The following is a 24,278-nucleotide window of genomic DNA, read 5'->3' on the forward strand; positions in this document are numbered from 1 at the left end:
AAAACAAAAAAAAAAAAAAAAGAAAAAAAAAAACCCGTATATTGTAACTAGGCAGCCCCAATCCTGGAACCCCATACCTTTCCTTACAAACCTGTGTCCGTGAGCAAGAGCTGAGACTTTCCCCAAAACGCCAGATGTGATTATGTTCATAGAGTTTTACAATTTACATGTCCTAAGAAAAATACTTGGCTCTGGCTGATGGTGCGGGAGAATTTATTTTCACTAGAAAGGGAATGACCTATAACTCATGAATGGCAGTGCTTAAAGTGAGTTATGGAGGTTATCCTCCTATAAGAGGAAATGGATTGGCTTATCCTTCTACCCAACTGTATGTTTGGTTATTAGTACACCAGGTTCTTAATTATGTGTGGCTTTGCCTTCTTCTTTTTATAAAATAAATGTGAAAAAAGGAATGTCAGCCAGAAGCATGGAGTGCTTAATTGGGGCTCTGAGACGTGGCCAGAGTGAATAAAAATAGAAATCTTCTTAAAAGATTAAAAGGCAAGAGTCTTAAATATAATTTAAACACTGTACTCAAACTGATTAGCTCCATAGTTAATTTATAGTGTCCTGTGCTGATATTATGTAAAAACATTAAAAATTGCTCCTTCCTTAAGTTAAAAATTTTCCATTTTTGAACTTATCCCAGAAATCAATTTTTTCTACATGACGATTAAAGAATTTGTTTCTTTAACATACAGATTTTATTGTATTATTATAATAATGCTGCCATTTATTTAAAAGTATATATAACTAGTTGCTATTTACATTGATAAGGAACTGCAATGTAAAATGATGTTTGATGACTGCGAAGACGATGACTGGTTGTTACTTTATTATACTCAGCTGCAGAACAAAACGTGTAGCTCTCTTTGTACCTTCCCATGTTACAATCTGCAAAGAAATTATATTTATATTTCTGTTGAAATTAGGATTCTGGTTATTGATCAAATATATTCTATTTTAAAGTTCAACTGGTTCTGTTCTTCTTGGGCTGGGAGAGCAAGAGTTCCTATTGTGCTCCGAAGGTCTTTCAGAAGAAATCAAGGACTTCCCTGAAATCAGCCAACTGCAGATAGCGCATTATCCTCAGGCTGGTGGGTAAGACTCCCCCCCCCCAAATATCCCTTCTGCTATCTAGTTTGAATTATTAATAAAGTGACTTGGCTTATTTGTGAAAATAACCTTGTTGACAACACAAATATGAACTGAAATATGTTATCTCCACGTTTAAGATTTAAGAAGCCCCCAGTAAATGTCATGGGGTGTCAATGTGTTTGCTGGGATACTTGGTTATTATTAGTGTTTAACTGCCATTCCCCACCAGCACCATGCAGCCAGCACCACCATAAATTTTAATGTGATCATGTGCTCTTCTCTTTTCATATTCAGTGAATTCTGCAAGATCATAATATTCTGTATGAACCCTAGCTGAACCTTAGTGTGCTATGAAGAAGAACACGATTTCTAGCAGTGATAGTTGTTCATCATTTTATAGGGTTTTTTTTTTTCTTCAAACGGACACTGAGCAACATGGTTCCTTGAATAATATTACCCTAAACTAAATCCACTCATTCAATGAATCTTTATTGAGCCCTCCAGGATGTAGGGCACAACCCAAGGTGCTAATGAGTACATTTATGGGATAGTAAAGAATACTGACTCTTAAGGAAACCTTTTATCCCCCCCCCCCTGGAAAATCTGTCAGCGCTCATACATCATTTATAAAACCAAAAACTATCTCTGCAACCTTGGCACCACTACATGCCTTTCATTTTACAGAATACAAACAAAAGCATAGTTGTTTCCTTTATCTGGTCTACATTGTGACTATAAGAAATGTGTTTATCACCTTTCTTTACGCATGTATGTGCTTGATGGAATATTTGTTCTACAAGCTTCCATAAATAAAAAAGAATTTGCATAATTATTCTTGATCTGCAGGCTTTTATTCCTTGTTTTAACCACAAATAGTAACTGGCACTATGTATATATACTCTATCCAAAGAATTAAAAATATTTGGTAAATTTTAGCTACTAAATATATCCTTAGAAGCAAAAAATAATGTTGAAGCATTCATTTCAAAAAATCTCAAATTTCAAGCCAGCAGCATGGAAGAAATAAGTCATTAACTGGATTCCCAGTGAACTGAATTTTCACCATTTTAAATAAAATTGCCTATACTACAAAGCATTTTGTTTTTCTTTCCTTCTTCTTCTTTTTTTTTTAATTTCTAAAGGAACAAAACCACCTTGTTACCTAGACATAAGATTGAATACTTTTGGAGAACATAATTCCCAGTTGGTAAGTTAATTTTCTGTGTTTAAAACGATTTTAGGGTTAAAGATTAGAAAGCTAGTCATATATTTATAATTTGCTTGTCCTGTTGTACACGGTGCCATCATTTGCTCAGTAATGACACAAAACTCTGCTTTTTTCCATTGCCAGCAACAACAGGCTTAAAAAAAAAGCAGCATATGCATATATGTAAACTCATGTAGAGAGTGCCTTGTTATTCATACTGACAGCTTGGAGAGAAAAGAGGCAGTCAGTACAGGTTTCTTGTCATAGGAGGGGCCCTTTTTGTACACTGGCTTTGTTGGTGTTTCTTTTAAGAAAAGAGTGTGGGAGAATGTGCCTTAGTATCTCTTCCTAGAAGAAAAGAAGCGCTTTCAGGGAAGGTTGATAAAGTTCCCCCCATCACTTTCCTGCCAACTGTCTGGGAAACTTTGCCTTGGAGCGCCATCTAGAGGAAAATTTAGCACACATGCACCATGCTTTCTTGGCTTTGTGACTCAGTGGTTGGTGTATGGCGATTTTTTTTTTTCAGATTAATAGAGATTTTTGGCTCTATCTCAATACATGGAAATAGAATATGATGTAACTAGAATGTAAATAGAATAACTTATGAGAACAAAACAGTAAAAGACCCTAATATCTTCAGGAGTGCCCGTTTATAGGAAATAGTAGGCTGAGGTCATATTCCAGAAATTAGAATTGATGAGTAAATTAAACTTATTTTTCTCTTCATTGATCAAGTAAAAAACTTTTTTTCAGGACATTTTGTAGACACTAGCAGGACTTTTTTCTTTTCCTTTTTTAAATTTTTATTTATTTATTCATTTTAGAGAGGAGAAGGAGAGACAGAGAGAGAGAGAGAGAGAGAGAGAGAGGAGAGACAGAGAGAGAGAAGGGGGGAGGAGCTGGAAGCATCAACTCCCATATGTGCTTTGACCAGGCAAGCCCAAGGTTTTGAACCGGCAACCTCAGCATTTCCAGGTTGACACTTTATCCACTGCGCCACCACAGGTCAGGCGATCAAGTAAAATTTTTAACTCTATATTTTCTTAGTTAAAAAAACAATCCTGATTAATTAGATTGTACGTGGTCAAGTTGGAGAAGAGTGCTGGTATTAGGGACAAACCCAAGTTGATATCTTCAACCTATTGCAACCCTTAGCCAAGTTCAGAAAATTTTAATGAGCAGAAAGTAATATTTTTTTCCAGATGTGGCTGCTCAAATCAATGCGAGGGAGGAAAAAAATAACATTGACCAATATTCTTTCCAAAGTCATGTTTTTATTTTTGCAATTTCTGCCCCCCCACCACAAGAGAACCTTAATAACAAATTCTCCTCATTTTGTGTTAGCATTAATACAAAACAAAACCCAAATCTTCTCAAACAGTGATACTCCTCAAGGTTGCTGGTCCGACTTGCAAAAAATAACTATACCCTTGAATATTCTGGCAGTGTGAGTACGCCCTATGTGGTAACATAGTTTGAGAGTTCTACTTTCTTCAATTTCTTGAAAAGGATCAAGATCATCTATTTTAAGGGAATATTTACTGAAGATAACTGGATATGCATTTCCTTTTACTCCTAAGTGTCCACCTCAATCCTTCCACTCTTGCCAACACCCCCCCCCCTTCCCAATTACTTTAAGGCATGTCATAAAACCGTTTCTGTCTTTGACATCTTTTTTTTGTGTGTGTGTGTGTGTTTTTCCGAAGCCAGAAACAGGGAGGCAGTCAGACAGACTCCCACATGCGCCCGACCGGGAATTGATATCTTATAACTCACAATGTCATGGTCATTACTTATCCTTCATTGAAAAACCTTCCTATTTACTTATTTTGGCAATACACTATAATTCCATAAGTTCTCCAGAATAATAGGTTAATAATTTCTTTATTGAATGTCCTCTGTGAACTCTGCATACAAAATTATTCCTTGTCTACTGAGATCTGATATGGAGAAGCAAGATAAGTGTTTTTTTTTGTTGTTTTTTTTTTAATTAACATTGGCACTTGAGAATTAAGGCTCATAGTTCAAAGCACCTTTCTTCCTCACTCAACTGGCTGACTGCTTTCATGGAGTGTGTTAGAGAAGGACGGGGACAGTCCAGTTTTTCTAGGCTATTCTGCTTCTTCTTCAAGCAATTAAAAATCCAAACACAAGTCCTTGAGTGTAAAAGTGAAGACATTTTGATCCCATCTTCTTGTGCTATATGCACATTTGACTTCAAGTCAATCGGACACGCATCTATTGAAAGCCTATCATGTGCACGACAGAAATACAGGGTGCTGGTGAGGCACTCAATAAATAGATGTTGAGCCAATAAATGAAAGCTATTGAAAGAACAAGGAATTATCTCTTCAGCCTCAAGAAGCCTACTCTATAGGAGAACAAGAGACTACAACTTCAAATACATGGTGGAAAGACGTGTTATACCAGACATAGTTCAGAGATAAGTAATTGTTGTTGAATGCTTGGGGAAAAAAGGAAAGACTTCATGGAGAACTGGCATTAGATCAATGCCTTCAAGGATGAGTAAAATATTAATAGGCAGAAAATGGGGCAGAGAATTTCATGAGGAAGAAACAGAATAATCTTTGTGCATTTGGACCATAGGTAAATGTCATTTGGAGTTCCCTACTTTGTATTTAAGTTTTTTTTGTTTTTTTGTTTTTTTTCTGAAGCTGGAAATGGGGAGAGACAGTCAGACAGACTCCCGCATGCGCCCGACCGGGATCCACCCGGCACGCCCACCAGGGGCGACGCTCTGCCCACCACGGGGCGATGCTCTGCCCCTCCAGGGGGGTCGCTTTGCCGCCCGGGCCATCTTTGCTCCAATGGAGCCTTGGCTGCGGGAGGGGAAGAGAGAGACAGAGAGGAAGGAGGGGGTGGGGGTGGAGAAGCAAATGGGCGCTTCTCCTATGTTCCCTGGCCGGGAATTGAACCCGGGTCCCCCACATGCCAGGCCGACGCTCTACCGCTGAGCCAACCGGCCAGGGCCTGTATTTAAGTTTTAATTTAGGTGCAGAGATGTAAGGTATTTAGATTTCTGTTAAATGAATCCCAAACTTGTATCCTCTTTTTCTTTTGTATAGTAAATATATTTACACATATATACACACATGTATTTATACATATGTATGATCTATAACTGTGAGGTTAAAGAAATCAATCAATTTAAGTCAGGAAACATTTTATTAGATGATAGCTTAACAGTCTAAGTCAGTAGTAGTCAACCTGGTCTCTACCGCCCACTAGTGGGCGTTCCAGCTTTCATGGTGGGCAGTAGCAGAGCAACCAAAGTATAAATAAAAAGATAGATTTGACTATACTAAGTTGTTTTATAAACATTTATTCTGCCAAACTTAGCGAAAATCTGACATAAAGTACTTGGTAAGTAATTATTATTATATGCTTTAACTCGCTGTAACTCTGCTTTATAAATTTTACAAAGTAAAGTTATTTTCCTACTTTATAAATCACCATTACTGTGGAACCGGTGGGCAGTTAGAAAATTTCACTACTAACAGAGATACAAAAGTGGGCGGTAGGTATAAAAAGGTTGACTACCCCTGGTCTAAGTGGAAAATTAGGCCAAAACAAGCCTTATTTCTTGCCAGCAAATGGAGATAAATAGACAATATTTTTATTGAGAGGTGGGGAGGTAGACAGGCCTTCGCATGCACCCCGACTGACGGGGATCCACTCAGCAAGCCTCCAACCTGGCTATGCTCTGCCCATCTGGGGCTGCTGCTCTGTTGCTCAGCAACCGAGTTATTTTAGTGCCTGAAACAAGGCCATGAGGCAAGGCACTGAGCTATCCTCAGTGCCCAGGGCCAACTTGCTCAAACCATTCGAGGTATGGCTGCAGGATGGCTGCAGAAGGGGGAGAGAGAGAAAGATAGAGATAGACAGAAAGCAAGAGAGAAAGAGAGAAGAGGGAAGGGTGGAGAAGCAGATGGTCACTTCTCCTGTGTGCCCTGACCAGGAATCGAACGTGGGTCTTCTACACACTGGGCCGGTGCTCTACCACTGAGCCAACTCGCCAGGGCTAGACAGTTTTGTTTTAATCTTTGCCACCAACATTTGTTTTTAGATTAAATTCCAAGACTCATCTCTGGTAAGCTGCCCTAGCTATCTCCATGAAAAAAGACTGCCATCACCACTGGGTTACAGCCGCTGGAGCAGAGATGTTAAGCCTGGTGTACCCCTAAACCCTGAGAACTTTCACCCCGACTCCTTCCTCCCTTTGGCTTCCCTGGAGAGTCTCCCAGACAAGCATTTCCTCAGGCTTTCTGTGTTTCTGTGGGGAACGTACAGACACCCCTGCTTTGGCTTTCCACCAGCCAGGCTTATCTGGTGCTCTCTTTGTTTAGTTACTCATTCCCATATCCTCTGCAAGAAGATTACTTTCAAAACCCAAGCATTTCCTTCATAAAAAGAACCCATTTTCCAGGATAAAACATTGAAAAGAGACTCAAATAATCATTCCAAGACTACATACACCTGTTTCAAGGTGTCAGCAATGCTGCAGCTTTTAAGCTCATCATTGTTGTGAAATATGTACTCCCAGAACCAGGGTATGTTCCGATGTAAAACAAATCACATGTCAATTTGTCACGGACATGGAAATATGAAGGAGATGGCCTGTGTGCCCACACAAATGACAGATGACCTTGCACCGTCACTAAAACACACTTACAGTTAACATCGCAAACATCAGTTGGCACACGTTGAAGGCGTGTCTCCAGTTGTGGTATAGAACCATTCGATAATTTTTTCTCACTGTTAAAAGCCACCTACACAGTGTCTGAAATGGGAAGGAAAGGTCATGTCAGGCAGTTGTATATGTGTCCATACATTATCAAAACGAGACCTTGGTCCAGGCCGGTTGGCTCACGGGTAGAGCGTCGGCCTGGCGTGCAGGAGTCCTGGGTTCGATTCCCGGCCAGGGCACACAGGAGAAGCGCCCATCTGCTTCTCCATCCCCCCCTCCTTCCTCTCTGTCTCTCTCTTCCCCTCCCGCAGCCAAGGCTCCATTGGAGCGAAATTTGCCCGGGCGCTGAGGATGGCTCTGTGGCCTCTGCCTCAGGTGCTGGAGTGGCTCTGGTTGCAACAGAGCAACGCCCCAAGATGGGCAGAGCATCGCCCCTTGGTGGGCCTGCCGGGTGGATCCCGGTCCGGCGTATGCGGGAGTCTGTCTGACTGCCTCCCCGTTTCTGGCTTCGGAAAAATACAAAACAAAAACAAAAACAAAAACGAGGCCTTGTGTTGGAGCAATCCTCAATGATTCAAAGTCCCTGCACAAACATCTCATGTCATCTTCTCAGTAATCTCCTGCGGTGTGCAGAGAACGTGTCAGCACCCCTCATCTGTATCTGGGAAACCTGAGGCTTAAAGGGGCTACCGTGTTGTCGCAGTGCACGCTTGGAATCGCCCAAGACAGAACATCTTACCTCATAGTCAATTTTAAATTTCTGTACCATCCCCAGCTCCATGAACATCCGAAGAGCAGCTGTGATCATGGCATCAACATCGAGAGAAAAGTCATCAAAATGTATGTCATCGATGGCAAGTTCTGACACCAGCGGGATGTTGGCGGCCTACAAAGGCAAAAGGCGTAAGTCAAGCCAAGTTCACCAGCTTTTCCAAACCCCTCATCTTGCTGTCCTCTCCTGCTTATCAGACATGCCACATAAATCAGACCTGACCTACACTTACACTCACATACAGCTAAACTCTGAGCTGGATATGTCTTTTGTTTCTGAACTGCAAATGCCCCAAGCACATGAAGGGGGGAAGGGAGAGGGAAGCTAATCTGAAGAAAAAATATACACACTGGATCCCGTCTGCAGCATTTAGAATACAAAGCTGTCTAGTTTACTGAAACCATAGTCATATTCTGATGCATATTACAAAGCACTAAATGCAAGAAACATCTGGGCAGCCAGCAGCTGTGAATTTTAATTGCTTCTATTCAGGAGAAAGACATGGGAATACACTTTGCCTTGTATCCGTAGATCCTGTAGCTGTGCACATGCTCTTTGTTACACATGTTTTGTGTATTCATAATGACAGAAAAGATCAGATCGTGCATCTCTTAATAAAAGACATATTCTAGGGTATATTGTTTACCTTCATTCTCTAGAAACCATTTGATGATTTTAACATGATTACAATGCTGGTCATTCAGAAAGTCGTCCCTTTGTATTCATTGGTAATTTGTTCCAGGACCCCCATGGATACCAAAATCCACGGATGCTCAAATCCCTTATATAAAATGGTGGAGTATTTGCATATAATCTAAATACATCCTCCATATACTTTAAAGCATGTGTATATTATTTATAATACTTAATACAATATAAATGGTATGTAAATAGTTATTGTATTGTTTAGGGAATAATTACAAGAAAAAAGTGTACATGTTAAGTACACATGCAATCATCATAGGCCTAACTTAATAGTACATGTCAGCAATAATGCAACACTTTATGTCAATATTTTCCATCTGCCCTTGGTTTAATCCTTAGATATGAAATCCCTGGATATGAAGGGCCAGCTGTATTCAGTGTTTTCAAAACATTCATGTTAAGCAGCTGTCAATCAATTGTCCCACACAAACTTAAAGGTGAGAAAAAAATCTTTGGGAATAATTTTTTGCTGATTTCATTGGGTTTACCATATTCTTTAGGCCAGTCTTGGTAAGGACATTATTTCTGTGTTTTCAGATTATCGGGGACTGTTCTGTTTTCATTTTCCTAGTCTATTTCCTGGGTATTATTTACCCAGGGAGTAATCTATGCCCTGAGACTACTTTGGCTGAGCAATAAAGTCCAACTTGAGTGACTCTAAGCATCCCCCAAACCATTAATTAATCCTTTCTTCCCACCTCTTCCTTCTTCTACAGTTTACATCTCTAGGCTAAAATCCAAAAACAACATAGGAGAACAATGAACAAACACATAAATTACAAGACAAGTTACATTCTGCAGGTTGGTTATTTTCATTAAAATTAATCAGCTTATCCTTCAGTGAATCATTGTAATATATTAACATGTTTGTAGAATCTAGTTCCTTGGAATTAAAAAGGTAAGGCTTGTGAAATTCAAGCATGGTGGTGGTAGAAATAGTCTTTGTGTTATGTCCTTATTCGAAATTCCTGGCCTTATGCTAAGCACTTCAATATTATGTTTTTATTTTTAAAATATTTTAAAATCAAAGTTATATACATGCATGTAATTTTAAGAGTAAATTAGGTCTGCAAAACACATATATACACACAGAGCTCCACTGGTGCCAAAATTTTTTCTTACCTGAAGGTGACCGTTTTCAAATCATGTAGATACATTTTTTTTTTATTTGGCAAAGAAATAAGATGCTTGTGATTTTATTTTTTTATTATATTGTTTTAATTATTTTTTATTAACATCCCAACATTGAAGATTGATTGAAGATTAAGACGTCTTATACTTTATCTGTCAACCTCTGTTACCTTATACACTAATCATTCTCATTTCCCAATATAAAAATAACTTTGTTTAGAGAAATATTCAGGGTCATATTATCATGGCTATGTAAAAGATATTCATAGATAAGTCATTAAATCTAGTATCATTATTTTCTTTTCATTGGCAGCATTTTGTATTTTGCAGAATTAATAATTATCTTTTTTAAATGTGTGCTTAGCTTTCTATGTACTTATCACTAATTCAACCCTTAAACCAGGGGTCACCAAACTACGGCCCGCGGGCCACATGCGGCCCCCTGAGGCCATTTATCCAGCCCCCACCGCACTTCCGGAAGGGGCACCTCTTTCATTGGTGGTCAGTGAGAGGAGCATAGTTCCCATTGAAATACTGGTCAGTTTGTTGATTTAAATTTACTTGTTCTTTATTTTAAATGTCATATTTGTTCCCGTTTTGTTTTTTTACTTTAAAATAAGATATGTGCAGTGTGCATAGGGATTTGTTCATAGTTTTTTTTTATAGTCCGGCCCTCCAGTGGTCTGAGGGACAGTGAACTGGCCCCCCTGTGTAAAAAGTTTGGGGACCCCTGCCTTAAACTTTCCACCAATTATCTAAATCTCAACTGAAGAAAATTTTTAATCCTAATTTTGTTTCATAGATGCAATATCTTCTTTTACCTCTCTGATGATGTTAATAATTCTACATGACATTTTCTTCTCCTTGTATAAGTCAGAGCTTCTGTGATCTGGACTGGTAGTCCTCTACGTCTGATACATAACTTTCATCCTAGATGTTCCTTCACCATACTTCTATGGCTGTCATCATCTCTCTTTTATTTCTGCATTCCACATCTTTCTCTCTTCCTCGTTTCCTTCCTCATTATGTTAAGACACATCCTCCAATTGCTTCCCAAAATAAAGTGTGTGGTAGGAAAATGTGCATGTGTGAATTGTTTTCATATTTGATTGATAATTTGTCTAGATACAGATTTCTAGGTTGGAAATAATCCCATTAGAATTTGGAAGGCATTGCTCTTTTTTTTTCTTTTTTCTTTTGGTATTTTTCTGAAGCTGGAAATGGGGAGAGACAGTCAGATGCCCGCATGTGTCCGACGGGGATCCACCCGGCCCGCCCACCAGGGGGCGACGCTCTGCCCACCAGGGGGCAATGCTCTGCCCCTCCGGGGCGTCGCTCTGTTGTGACCAGAGCCACTCCAACGGCTGGGGCAGAGGCCAAGGAGCCATCCCCAGCGCCCGGGCCATCTTTGCTCCAATGGAGCCTCGCTGCAGGAGAGGAAGAGAGAGACAGAGAGGAAGGAGAGGGGGAGGGGTGGAGAAGCAGATGGGCGCCTCTCCTGTGTGCCCTGGCCAGAAATTGAACCCGGGACTTCTGCACGTCAGGCTGACGCTTTACCACTGAGCCAACCGGCCAGGGCCGGCATTGCTCTTTTTTTAACTTTAGATATTACTTTTGAGAAGTCAGAAGCTATTCAGAGTCCTAATCTTTTGAAAATGACTCCCTCTCCTGGAGTATTTTTGTAGAATCTTTTTTTTTTTTTTTGCTTCCAGAGTTCTGAAATATGAAAACCTGCCTAGCTGTGAGTTTACTTTCATCTATGCTTCTAGATATTTTTGAGTACTTCATTCTGAAAAATCAAGTCCTTTAACTCTAAAATAAAATAAAAAAATTTAAACACTGTCTTTGATGAAATCAATGAAATCTTTTCTTTTATTTTTCTGGAATTCCTTTTGATATTTGGCCTGGTTTTTCTCTTTTCTTTGTCCTCCTATATTTTATTTCGCTTTCTTTTTGTTCTCTTTCCTGGGACATATCCTATGTCCTTATCATTAATATTTAATATCATAGTGTTTGTTTCTAAAGGCACTTCTTTTCTTGTCTGGATATTTCTTTTTAATTTTTTAAAAATAGCATCCTAATTTTGTTTCCTGGATTAAACCTTCTCTTATCTCTCTCTGAGAGTGTTAATAATAATTCTAATTGACATTTTCTTCCCTTTCATAATTTACTTCATGTTCTCCCCTTTGTATCAATCTCTCTTTTTTTATTGTGGCAAAACCCACAGAACATAAATTTATCCTCTTAACAATTTTTAAGTGTACAGAGCAGTATCGTTAACTATATGTGCATTGTTGCACAATAGATATCTAGAACTTTTCATTTTGCACGAGTGAAACTCTATTCAGTGAATGATTACTCATTTGCTTTTCTTCCCCAGGCCTTAGAAATCACCATTCTACTTTTTTGTTTCTATGATATTGACTACTTTACATACCTCATATAAGCGCAACCGTGCAGTATTCATTTATTTTTTGGGATTGGTTTATTTTACTCAATATAATGTCTTCAATGTTTATCCATATTGTACCATATGACATATTTTTTTCTTTTATAAGGCTTAATAATATTCCATTGTATGTATACACTACATTTCTTTATCCATTCACTTGTTGATGGTGGGATCACTTTCTTAATCAGCTTATCTTTTAATAAATAATTTTTAAGATAGCAGAGGCTTTAGAGGTATGAGAGGTTTTCCCTGGCTGTGTGATGATCTTGGGTTTTCTGCTCCTGTTTAAAAGTAGGGCTTTAAAAGCTTCCATTAGCACTTCTGGGGGCTCTTGTACAGGATTCTTATTGACTGTGTCTTTGGGGAATCCACCCAATGTTGGTATCTTTAGGTCTTGGCTCTTTGGCTCTTCAGATCCCTCAGAGAAGAATCTTCTGGCTGGAGTTGGTGGAGAGGGGAGTGGAGGAGAAACCTCAGCACTGGCCGATAACTCTTCATTCCATCCCCTGTACTCCCACCCTCAAGCTCTGCACTGGTGTACTCCAACTGAAATACCCACTGTTACATCCTCTTTAGACCTTTAGACCATGAGCCTCCAGTCATATGGAGTGAAAGAGTAAGACAAAGAATCCAGAGATCTAACCGCTTCCTAGATTTTCTGTTTTCCTGTTTATAGTCTCACCTCTATCCCCACTTCCAAAGGTACTTAATCGGCCAATTCCTGAGCTATTTTGGGATAGAGGTCTGCGCTATAAATCTGTTTGCCTCTCAGCTTTTCCTGTTGCTAGCTTATATTGGCTTTCTTGGTTTTGCTAAGTTACTTAATATTTGTCCATTAAATTGCCTAGTATTTATCCATTTCTTTGTCTTTGAGAATTGATGCTTTAAAAGTATCCTTATTGTTGGTTTAGTGTGGTTGACTAAGTAACAAAATAAAACGAGTGGTTTACCATCTTTGTCTAAAACTCATGGGAATTATCTTTACTAAATGCCTTATATAACCAGCTTGGAGAACTCAGAGATAAACCAGCCTTTGGTCTTAATCCCTCCCTTTCTATGTGAACGGGCCTGGCTGCAACCATTGTAGACCTTTTGCTCTGGGTTGGTACCCCTGGGTGTTTTGCGTCAGTCCTGACCTCAAGTATTAGCCTATAACAATCCTAACGTCAGATGCCGTATTTCTTTCCCTTAGGAAAGCTCCAGAATTACTTTCTATTTTTATCATGTTTCAGGACTTTTGCATACAGGAAGTGTCATGTACTTAGAATGGATCTGCATTTGTTTTAATTTGTTTAAATTCAAACTCAGATACAACTGGAAAACCATTTTTCAAGAGGGTAAAAGCCCTGCCTCAAAAGACACAAGTCCTTCTGGTCTCAGCAGAGCCTGGCAAAGGAGGTGTAACTCTGTCATCAAGGAGCAGAAACAGCGATGGGGACTGCATTGCTGCTCTCCAGGTGGCCCTGACTTGTAGATTATTAATAATGCACTACCTGACGCCATTATAAATCCTCTACCTGATGCCATTATAAATCCTCCACCCTTCAAAGGCACTAAATTTATTTAATTATCTTAAAAATTAAAGAATATAGGCATTTGTGGGTCAAATAAGTTTGCAAATATGATGTATATGTTTGCTCACTTATAGTTTGCATTCTGTGTGGGAGACAGGCTGTAAGCAGGCAGGGTCCTTATAGCCTAAGGCTTAGTTTTTTTTGTTTTTTTTTAAATTTTATTTTTTTAATGGGGCGACATCAATAAATCAGGATACATATATTCAAAGATAACATGTCCAGGTTATCTTGTCGTTCAATTATGTTGCATACCCATCACCCAAAGTCAGATTGTCCTCTGTCACCTTCTATCTAGTTTTCTTTGTGCCCCTCCCCCTCCCCCTTTCCCTCTCCCTTTCCCCCCTCTCCCCCGTAACAACCACACTCTTATCAATGTCTCTTAGTTTCACTTTTATGTCCCACCTACGTATGGAATAATGCAGTTCCTGTTTTTTTCTGATTTAATTATTTCACTTCGTATCATGTTATCAAGATCCCACCATTTTGCTGTAAATGATCCGATGTCATCATTTCTTATGGCTGAGTAGTATTCCATAGTGTATATGTGCCACATCTTCTTTATCCAGTCATCTATTGACAGGCTTTTTGGTTGTTTCCATGTCCTGGCCACTGTGAACAATGCTGCAATAAACATGGGGTTGCATGTGTCTTTATGTATCAGTGTTTCTGAGTTTTTGGGGTATATACCCAGTAGAGGGATTGCTGGGTCATAAGGTAGTTCTATTTTCAGTTTTTTGAGGAACCACCATACTTTCTTCCATAATGGTTGTACTACTTTACATTCCCACCAACAGTGGATGAGGGTTCCTTTTTCTCCACAGCCTCTCCAACATTTGCTATTACCTGTCTTGTTAATAATAGCTAATCTAACAGGTATGAGGTGGTATCTCATTGCAGTTTTGATTTGCATTTCTCTAATAGCTAAAGAAGATGAGCATCTTTTCATATATCTGTTGGCCATTTGTATTTCTTCCCGGGAGAAGTGTCTGTTCATGTCCTCTTCCCATTTTTTTATTGGATTGTTTGTTTGTTTGTTGTTGAGTTTTATGAGTTCTTTGTATATTTTGGATATTAGGCCCTTATCTGAGCTGTTGTTTGAAAATATCATTTTCCATTTAGTTGGCTGTCTGTTTATTTTGTTATCAGTTTCTCTTGCTGAGCAAAAACTTCTTAGTCTGATGTAGTCTCATTCATTAATTTTTGCCTTCACTTCTCTTGCCTGTGGAGTCAAATTCATAAAATGCTCTTTAAAACCCAGGTCCATGAGTTGAGTACCTATGTCTTCTTCTATGTACTTAATTGTTTCAGGTCTTATGTTTAGATCTTTGATCCATTTTGAGTTAATTTTAGTACAGGGGGACAAACTGTAGTCCAGTTTCATTCTTTTGCATGTGGCTTTCCAGTTTTCCCAGCACCATTTATTGAAGAGGCTTTCTTTTCTCCATTGTGTGTTCTTGGCCCCTTTATCAAAAATTATTTGACTATATATATGTGGTTTTATTTCTGGACTTTCTATTCTGTTCCATTGGTCTGAGTATCTATTTTTCTGCCAATACCATGCTGTTTTGATTGTCATGGCCCTATAATAGAGTTTGAAGTCAGGTATTGTAATGCCCCCAGCTTCATTCTTTTTCTTTAGGATTGCTTTGGCTATTCGGGGTTTTTTATAGTTCCATATAAATCTGATGATTTTTTGCTCTATTTCTTTAAAAAACGTCATTGGAAGTTTGATGGGAATTGCATTAAATTTGTATATTGCTTTGGGTAATATAGCCATCTTGATTATATTTATTCTTCCTAACCAAGAACAAGGTATATTCTTCCATCTCATTATATCTTTTTCGATTTCCCTTAACAATGGTTTATAGTTTTCATTATATAAGTCCTTCACATTCTTTGTTATGTTTATTCCTAAGTATTTTATTATTTTTTTTGTTGCAATCGTGAAGGGGATTATTCTTTTGAGTTCATTCTCAGTTGTTTCATTGTTGGCATATAGAAAGGCTGTATGTATGTAGAAAGACTGCTGTATGTTAATTTTGTATCCTGCGACCTTACTGTATTGGCTTATTGTTTCTAGTAGTCTTTTTGTGGATTCTTTGGGGTTTTCGATGTATAGGATCATATCATCTGCAAAAAGTGATACCTTTACTTCTTCTTTTCCGATATGGATGCCTTTTATTTCTTTGTCTTGTCTGATTGCTCTGGCTAGAACCTCTAGTACCACATTAAATAAGAGTGGAGAGAGTGGACAACCCTGTCTTGTTCCTGATTTAAGAGGGAAAGCTAAGGCTTAGTTTTAAGACCAAGCCTTTCCCACTCTTTTAATACTAAGATCTTCTCAACACTAAGCTTTTCCCTACACTCTTGACCAAGGGTCCCCAAACTTTTTACACAGGGGGCCAGTTCACTGTCCCTCAGACTGTTGGAGGGCCAGACTATAAAAAAAACTACGAACAAATCCCTATGCACACTGCATATATCTTATTTTAAAGTAAAAAAACAAAACGGGAACAAATATAATATTTAAAATAAAGAATAAGTAAATTTAAATCAACAAACTGACCAGTATTTCAATGGGAACTATGGGCCTGCTTTTGACTAATGAGATGGTCAATGTGCTCCTCTTACTGACCACCAATGAAAGAGGTGCCCCTTCCGGAAGTACGGCAGGGGCCGGAAAAATGGCCTCAGGGGGCTGCATGCGGCCTGCAGGCTGTAGTTTGGGGACCGCTGCTCTTGATTGTTGCATGATGTGGTGTGGTGCATTCTTATGAAGAATCCCATTTATGCCTCAGATAAGTGGCTTTGTATCAGAGACTTCCTTATTTGTATACTGGCTTAAAGGCTTAATTTCTACACTATAAAATAAGGCAGATGGGGGCTCTCTCTCTCAGATCTTGTCATCAGCATTGCAGAGGAGAGGCATCCAAGATGGCGGAGTGCTTAAGGAGAAGCCAGTTTGTGCAGAAAATTTGAAGAAGGAGATGGGGAACAGAGGTGAATAAGGCTGGTGGGGCCTTTGATTCTAAGAAACTTGGATAAGTCAGTAGCTTTGTGAGTGCTGAATGAATGGGTTTTGGAGCCTAGTGTGTATTTTCTTGCCCACTGGGTGCGAGCTAGGATTAAAGGTAATGGTCCACCAGTTCTTGACTCCATTGTTTCATTACCGTCTGTCCGAATCAAATGTGAACCTGCACAGGCCAGGTGGCTGTGATGGTGGCTGCAGCTACTGGCTTTACAGCATTTTTTCATTATGAAATATTAATGGAAAAGAAATAGGAACATTAGGTTGAAAAATATAGGATGACCTCTGGTTCACCAAGACCTGTCCTTATTGACCTTGTCTTTTTCCCCCTAATAGGTTGATTGATCTATGATTAAATCATACCAGTCTATAGATCACCCTTAGCCCTGTCATAAACACTTGCTGGCACTTATAGATGCAGAGAAAGTCCCAAACCTTTCAAAAATGACCATTTTCAGCTATTTTGAAATGTATGGATAGTTTGCATTCACATCCCTAAGTTCAAGAACAGTTTCTGGAGAAAACTATGAAAAATAAAGAGTAGTGCGTGTTTAGAAGAGGTGTGCTCGAAGGTCTAGACTGTAAAAGATTTGGGAAGAGCCTTTGTTGCCAAATTTCCTTGTTACGGATACATAAGCTCCCTATCTCTTCTGATAAGTAGAGAATGGGACTGTATCTTCCAAACCTATAATTACTCTAGCCATAGGATATTAACAAAACAAATCAAAGTCAATTTCTCCAAGTGTCAGTCTTTGACTTTTAAATATTTATAAGGTACCATATCCCTAAATCAAAGAGAAGTGCTACAATCCAAAATAACCACTGAATTAAGAGCCAGGAAATAACATTTGGATAAAAGAACCATTTATTTTACTGCAGCAATAAATGAAAACACAGAATTATGAGTCTGGGGGCTAATTTGAATAATGTTTGAGAAGTAGGACTCTGGCTGCTTGGGAGTACCTAATATCTTCTGACCACTCCTCCTCTTTGTTTGGGTCTTAATAGTTAAGTGGTTATCAAAGGGAGTCATAAAACTGCCTCTTCTAAAATGGAAAAGGTAGCTCACAAAGAGGCTGTAAAATATTAATAAACAATCCTGGATCCTTTGACACATAAACAGTACATTTTGTGATGCTCAGAAAATAAAAAGAAACAACAAAGTGGGCGGTGGTTCAGCCCTAGCAATTCAAAGGAGAACTAGCTTGTTGCAGTCATGTTCCTGTGGTCAGGCATACAACAATGAGATGATTAAACTCTACAGCACATGAGCTAATTTATATACAGAAATAGTAAAGTTTAGAACATTAAGAGTGGCTTGACCAGGCAGTGGTGCTGTGGATAAAGGGTCGGACTCGGATGCAGAGGACCCAGGTTTGAAACTGCAAAGTCGTCAGCTTGAGGGTCGCCAGCTTGAGCACAGGCTCATCTGGCTTGAACGGGGGCTCACCAGCTTGAGCGTGGGGTTGCTGGCTTGAGCGTGGGATCATAGACATGACCCATGGTTGCTGGCTTGAGCCCAAGGTTGCTGGCTTGCGTAAGGGGTCACTTGCTCTGCTGTAGTCCCCGGTCAAGACACAGATGACAAAGCAATCAATGAACTAAGGAGCTGCAACAAAGAATTGATGCTTCTCATCTCTCTCCCTTCCTGTCTGTATGTCCCTATTTGTCCTTCACACTGGCACAAAAAAGGGAACATTAAGAATGAATATAAATGTCCAAGAATTGCCAAAAAATATTTTAGAAAGAAGAGGCCCTATCCTCTCATATTAATGTATATAATAAACATATACTATGTTTATATAATAAACATATACTATGTTTATATAATAAACATATACTATGTTTATATAATAAACATATACTATGTTTATATATTAAACATGTTTATATACTATGATTATATGTTAAAACATAGACGTTATTTCTTTAACTCAGTCCATACCATTTTTATTATATCACTCCATCATTAAATGCCTTTAAGGACTCAATGTGGCCTATAGAATAAAGTGAAATTCCTCAGCTTGGCATTTAAGTCTCTTCATAAACTGGCTTCACATTGCCCATCCAATGTTATTATTTTCTAGTCTTCTTTAGAAGTGTCGGGCTGAGAAATTTATTATTTTTATTCTTGTCTTTCCCTCTATGGCTTCAGATTATTCTACCCCTGCCCCAAACCATTGGGTTTGAATTCTTTCTTACTCTGTGCCAATAGAAATTAAAACCCCATCTTGTTTACAAGTTTGTTCCCATTCTTTCATGCCTATTTTATCCTACGTGACCTTTCCCTTCTTTGCAGTTGTATAAATACCTATTAACAGTTACAATCACTATACTGTATGATTTTCAAGCATACCCATTAGAGCAGAAATTAGGTCCCTGAATCATGTATGCAAATGGGCTTGAATGTCTTTATGTGTGATTCTGGGGGAGGGGGCCACAGCTGTCTTCTAACTCCTCTAGAGTTTAACACGAGTTCTATAGCTTGACAAAATCCCTAGGTGATTCTTATATACGCCCAAGTTTGAGAGGAACTTTCCCACAGGCTGTTTGCTCCTAGAATCTTGGTATCCATGAACATCTAAGTTTCACCTAGATAGTGCAAAGCTTTCCATTACATGACTAACCAAGTCAATTCCCTTTGAATTGAGCGTGGGATCATAGACATGACCCATGGTTGCTGGGGTCATGTTTATATATTTGTCTTGTTTATGTGCATAAAAACAAGGAAGATTAGGCCTGGCTGGTTGGCTCAGCAGTAGAGCGTTGGCCTGGCATGTGAAAGTCCCAGGTTTGATCCCCAGTCAGGACACACAGGAGAAGCGCCCATCTGCTTCTCTACCCCTCCCCCTCTCCTTCCTCTCTTCCCCTCCCACAGACAAGGTTCCACTGGAGCAAAGTTGGCCCAGGTGCTGAAGATGGCTCCATGGCCTCCACCTCAGGCACTAGAATGGTTCTGGCCACAGCAGAGCAACACCCTAGATGGACAGAGCATCTCCCCCTGGTGGGCATGCTGGTGGGGCTCATGCGGGAGTCTGTCTGACTGCCTCCCCGCTTCTAACTTTGGAAAAAAAGAAAAAAGCAAGGAAGATTAGGAGTCAATAAATACTATGTTTAAAAAGAAAGCACAGTTAAGAAAAGACTTCTAAGTACAACATGCCCCCCCTTTACTGATTGTTAATTCTCAATTATTGCTTAATTCACTTTGATTTTCTAGACTGCAGTAAACCTATTTATTACTTTGAATCTCTTAATAGGAGAATGAAACTTCTACAATCTCTTCACATGTGATTTTCAGAAATTTCAGCAGAAGTTAAAATATCTTATAACCTTTCTTTTATTTCTGTTTGAGCTATTCTAGTGAAACAGTCTTATCCACAGCTGTTTCTTAGTAATCTCAGAACCTGCCTTTGTCATCTTTCATGCAGCAACATAAACTTCAGGGGAAAGCAAGGTTCCCATGTATTTTTCTTGTCATGGAGAGAACCATAAAAAAAAGAAGTGACTATCCCCTTTGAAACAGAGAAACCGTCTCCTGGGTGACTGTCCTTTCAAACCCGGCTCTTTGGAATTTCTAAGGTGTCCTCATTGCTTATACTAATCAATGAAACCATTCTCCTTAGCAGCACTAAAAATTTAAATCCTGCATTTCAACATAAGTCATTTTAAAAGAGATTCTCCCCTCCCCCAAAATGTACCACTTAAAATTGAATTAAAAACAATTCAGTATAAGTTTTTTAAAGAAAAGTATCAAGTGTTTCTTCTTCAATACATACATATATCACATGTCGGTTGATGTAATATCTGTTTATGTATTCCATGTTTTCTGTAGTTTCTTTATTGAAGAAGATGGTTTAAAAGTATATAAGATTGTGAGATGAATCCATCTTGCCCTATATATATTACAATGATCTTCAGGGCAGTGTACCCGGGGAAGCAAAACCAGCACTAAGAGATGACAATGTGCTGAATCTTTCAAGTCACTGTTCATCAGGCCTGTGGTCCCTAAGTGAGGAGGGCTCTCTGAGCAATTTTCTTTCTTTTAAAATGTTTCTTTTATACAAGTTTCTTTCTTTCTTATTAAAGTTAAATCAATATGGTATATCAAAGCGTGATTTTTGTTGTTGGTGATGGTAGTAGTATATGCATAATCTGCTTTGTTCCCAAAAATGTTTATTGTGCATTTCAAAGATCCCTGCAAAAGCAGAGAATAAAACAAAGTAAAAATAGATCAGAACAGAAAATCAAAGGGAAGCTCAGGATAGGAATGTAAAACATGATCAAAAGTTAAGTTACAAAATCATGCCAGAGCATCAACACGTTTGTAAGAATAGCCCCAAATTGGTCAATACGCTTCCTAGAAACCACTATGGAGAGAATCTGATGTGTTAGAAGATTTATGGTGTCTATAAGATTAAAACAAACAAACAAACAAAACAAAACAGGGTCTAAAGAAAGCCATAGAGACACAGCTATGCTATGTCTGAGTATAGAGAGAAATTTCTCTTCTGTTTTTTTTCAGGGGAAAATTCTCAAAGCCAGTGATTCTCAAAGTGTGGACTCTAGACCAGCTACAACGACATCATGGGGGAGCTTGTTAGAAATGTAGAAATGCCAGTTCTGAACCAGAGACTCTACCTGTGTTTAGCAAGCCCTCCAGGTAATTCTGATGCCCACTCAACTGTGATAACCAATGTTCTAAATGTTATCCCCAAAATCAGCACAGTAGTGAATTACTCAGAACTGGGGTGGCTTTGAGTGGTATGCAATCTGAGGGATGGAAGGCAAAGTATAAACTATAAAGGATTCTCCAAGGAAGTGGAAAAACACTGGCTGGTGAGGGATCACTGTGCAATTTTTTTGATTGTTTTATGTTTGAAATTTTTCATAATAAAACATTGGAAAAAAATAATCCACTGCCAACAGGTGATGAAACATCAAACTAATAATACTATCCTCCAAGAAAAAGGTTTGAATTTATCAACAATTTATACAATGATATTACTAAAAGCAGGGTCTAAATTCTTTTAGTAATTGTTTTCTCTTAAAGATATTAAGTTAAACTTGTAGTTAGTTGCCAAGAACACTTTTCATAACAAATATGGGGTCTAATCCTACCTCTGATACTTATTTGCTAAGTGATGTGAGCAAGACTACAGTAAGCCTTGGAGTGAGTGCTCTTCCTGTAGACCAGTGGTCCCCAACCCCCAGGCCGTGGACCGGTACCGATCCGTGGGCCATTTGGTACCAGTCGCAGAGAAAGAATAAATAACTTACATTATTTCTGTTTTATTTATATTTAAGTCTGAACGATGTTTTATTTTTAAAAAATGACCAGATTCCCTCTGTTACATCCGTCTAAGACTCACTCTTGACGCTTGTCTCGGTCACATGATACATTTATCCGTCCCACCCTAAAGGCTGGTCCGTGAAAATATTTTCTGACATTAAACTGGTTCGTGGCCCAAAAAAGGTTGGGGACCACTGCGTAGATCATAATAAAACTGCACCGCACAGTTGTTATGAGGAGTAAATGAGACCATACACGTGAAGAGTCTAGCACAGTGCTCGGAAATAGAAAACATTATAATATAAGGACTTATAATTATGGTTGTTGTTGGCATGTTGTTGTTATCACACTCGTTATTTTCATATTGATCTCAGTCTCAAAGATGAACATGGAAGATTTCAGTGACTGGACCCTGAGGAATCAACTCGACCCACTCCCTTAGCAGACCTCTAAACTTAATCCAACACATATGTGTCACATGCTTAACTGTACAATAGGCACTTCACTGCGCTGTGGATACATTTATGATTTCTGTGTGGTAACTGTGTTCACAGTCCGTTGGGGAACAGAAGCAAATAGGCAATTACAACGCAGTGTGGTTAGTGCCATGACGGGGAACTGCGGGGCACTGTAGGCACCCGGGGAGAGTTTGATGAAATGTCCCTAGCTTAGTGTCCCTGCCTTAATTCTAAATCATCATTAGATGTTGGCTTTATAAAGTATATTTAGAATAATTTAAAAAAGAAATATTATGATCAAAGATTTCTCAAGATCATAGAGCTTGTACCGAAACCTATGAAAAGATGCTACATCCAGAGATGCTCATGGTTGTAGGAGAAAGAAAGTAAACAGAACAATAAGTAAAAAAAAAAAAAAAGAACATAAAGTTCAGATGCAACAAGAGGAGGGAGCATATAGAAGGCCAAGAGAGAGTGGAGGAGGATCATCTGATGTGGGCACTGCAGGATGAACACAATTTCACCAGGAGAATAAGGAATTAAGGAATCCTGGACCATTCCAGGCAAGGAGAATAGCATGGGTAGAGTAGAGTTCCAATCTCACCTGAAGATCAAAGCATAGCATGAGGCGCAGACTAACAGGGCCCCAGAGTTGATCAAAATCTGCCCAATTCAGGACTTGCCCCAATAGGCCTCACAGCCTGTGAGGCATCAGCTTCTCCGAGCTCCTCAGTGGCCTTGAACCGCAGCTCAGGATTCCGCCTTGCCTGTGATCCCAAGGCTGACCTCCCACCACTGTTTGTGCCAGCCTTTCTCCCCTAGCAGAAATCAGACACTGTACTTGTGGTCAAAACTCCCAGAATCTCCCCTTCCAAGGCTGCTCACAGTTTTGGTGTGGCAGGTGACAAGATGGATGGATTCTTCGTATGGAAAAGAAAAGCAGTTGTCTTTGTTCCTTTTCCTTTTCCTTGCTGCACTCGGCAGCAAGCCCTTTGGGGAGAATCTGAAGATCAAGCAGCCCTCTGTGTCCTCCAGGAAAAGGAACTGGTTTGGGGTTGAGTGGGGCTGTGAGAGTATGGGCGATCAGGATCTATTCTGACAGAGCCAGAGGAGAAGAGGGTGTGCCCCTGTGGAATTTAAGAGGAGGGGAGGGAAGGCTGTCCCCGCATCACAGAGTCAGGGAAGAGGGTAAGAGAGGAAGGGAAGAGCCCCTTGGAGGATAGCAGCTTATCCAGTGGCCATGCTGAGGCAGCAGCTCACCTAGCCAGGGACCACCATAGAGGCATTGACTGAGCTCCCATGATCCTCTTGGTAGTGGAAGTAGGACCCATGGACTGTCTTGCCTTTGCTCAAGTGGATAGTCCCTAACGTTTGCACTTGGGGGCTCCACAGCTAAGCCTTTCATGGGAGAATGGTGAAGACTTTAGCCCATGTGTCTAGCAATTCACCTACTGAACACCCAGTGGCAGTGACACATCTCTGGGCAATACACTTCTGCTCAGTCTGCAAAGATATAATACTAAGGACACCAACAAACAGAGAAAGAGGGCCCTGTACATGAGAACTAGAGTGGGATGCTGAAGGGAACCAGCTCAAGACCCCCTGAGAGCTGGGGCAGTGGATAATCACATCCCTGCTCCATCAGTATTACCTTGTGCAATGATTTGTTAAAGCTTAATAGAGGGAGGTAGGGATGTGTCTGCCTTGTTTATTGTGTTCTAAATGCTCAGCATAGTCTTCACCTAGTACATGAAAGAAACTCTTGAGATTTTTATTGGATGAATAACTTATTTTACTTATTACTTGTTACAAAATTTACTTATTAAGGAATGATAAGTTATTTTACTAGTACTCC

At 39.4% G+C, this 24,278-nt stretch overlaps 1 protein-coding gene across 3 annotated transcripts in view; it reads right to left on the reverse strand.

The window, feature by feature from the left end:
- Positions 1-24,278, reverse strand: part of PDE11A (phosphodiesterase 11A) — a 477,210-nt gene that overhangs the window by 108,687 nt on the left and 344,245 nt on the right. For all 3 annotated transcript variants that reach the window (XM_066345959.1, XM_066345958.1, XM_066345957.1), the window contains 2 exons: positions 7,753-7,899; positions 6,999-7,106 (listed from right to left, as the gene is read on the reverse strand). In XM_066345959.1, the coding sequence (XP_066202056.1) occupies positions 6,999-7,106; positions 7,753-7,899 (255 nt within the window). The remainder of the gene's footprint in view (positions 1-6,998; positions 7,107-7,752; positions 7,900-24,278) is intronic.

This window comes from Saccopteryx leptura, chromosome 7 (genome assembly GCF_036850995.1).
Source record: "Saccopteryx leptura isolate mSacLep1 chromosome 7, mSacLep1_pri_phased_curated, whole genome shotgun sequence".
NCBI classification, from domain to species: Eukaryota; Metazoa; Chordata; class Mammalia; order Chiroptera; family Emballonuridae; genus Saccopteryx; species Saccopteryx leptura.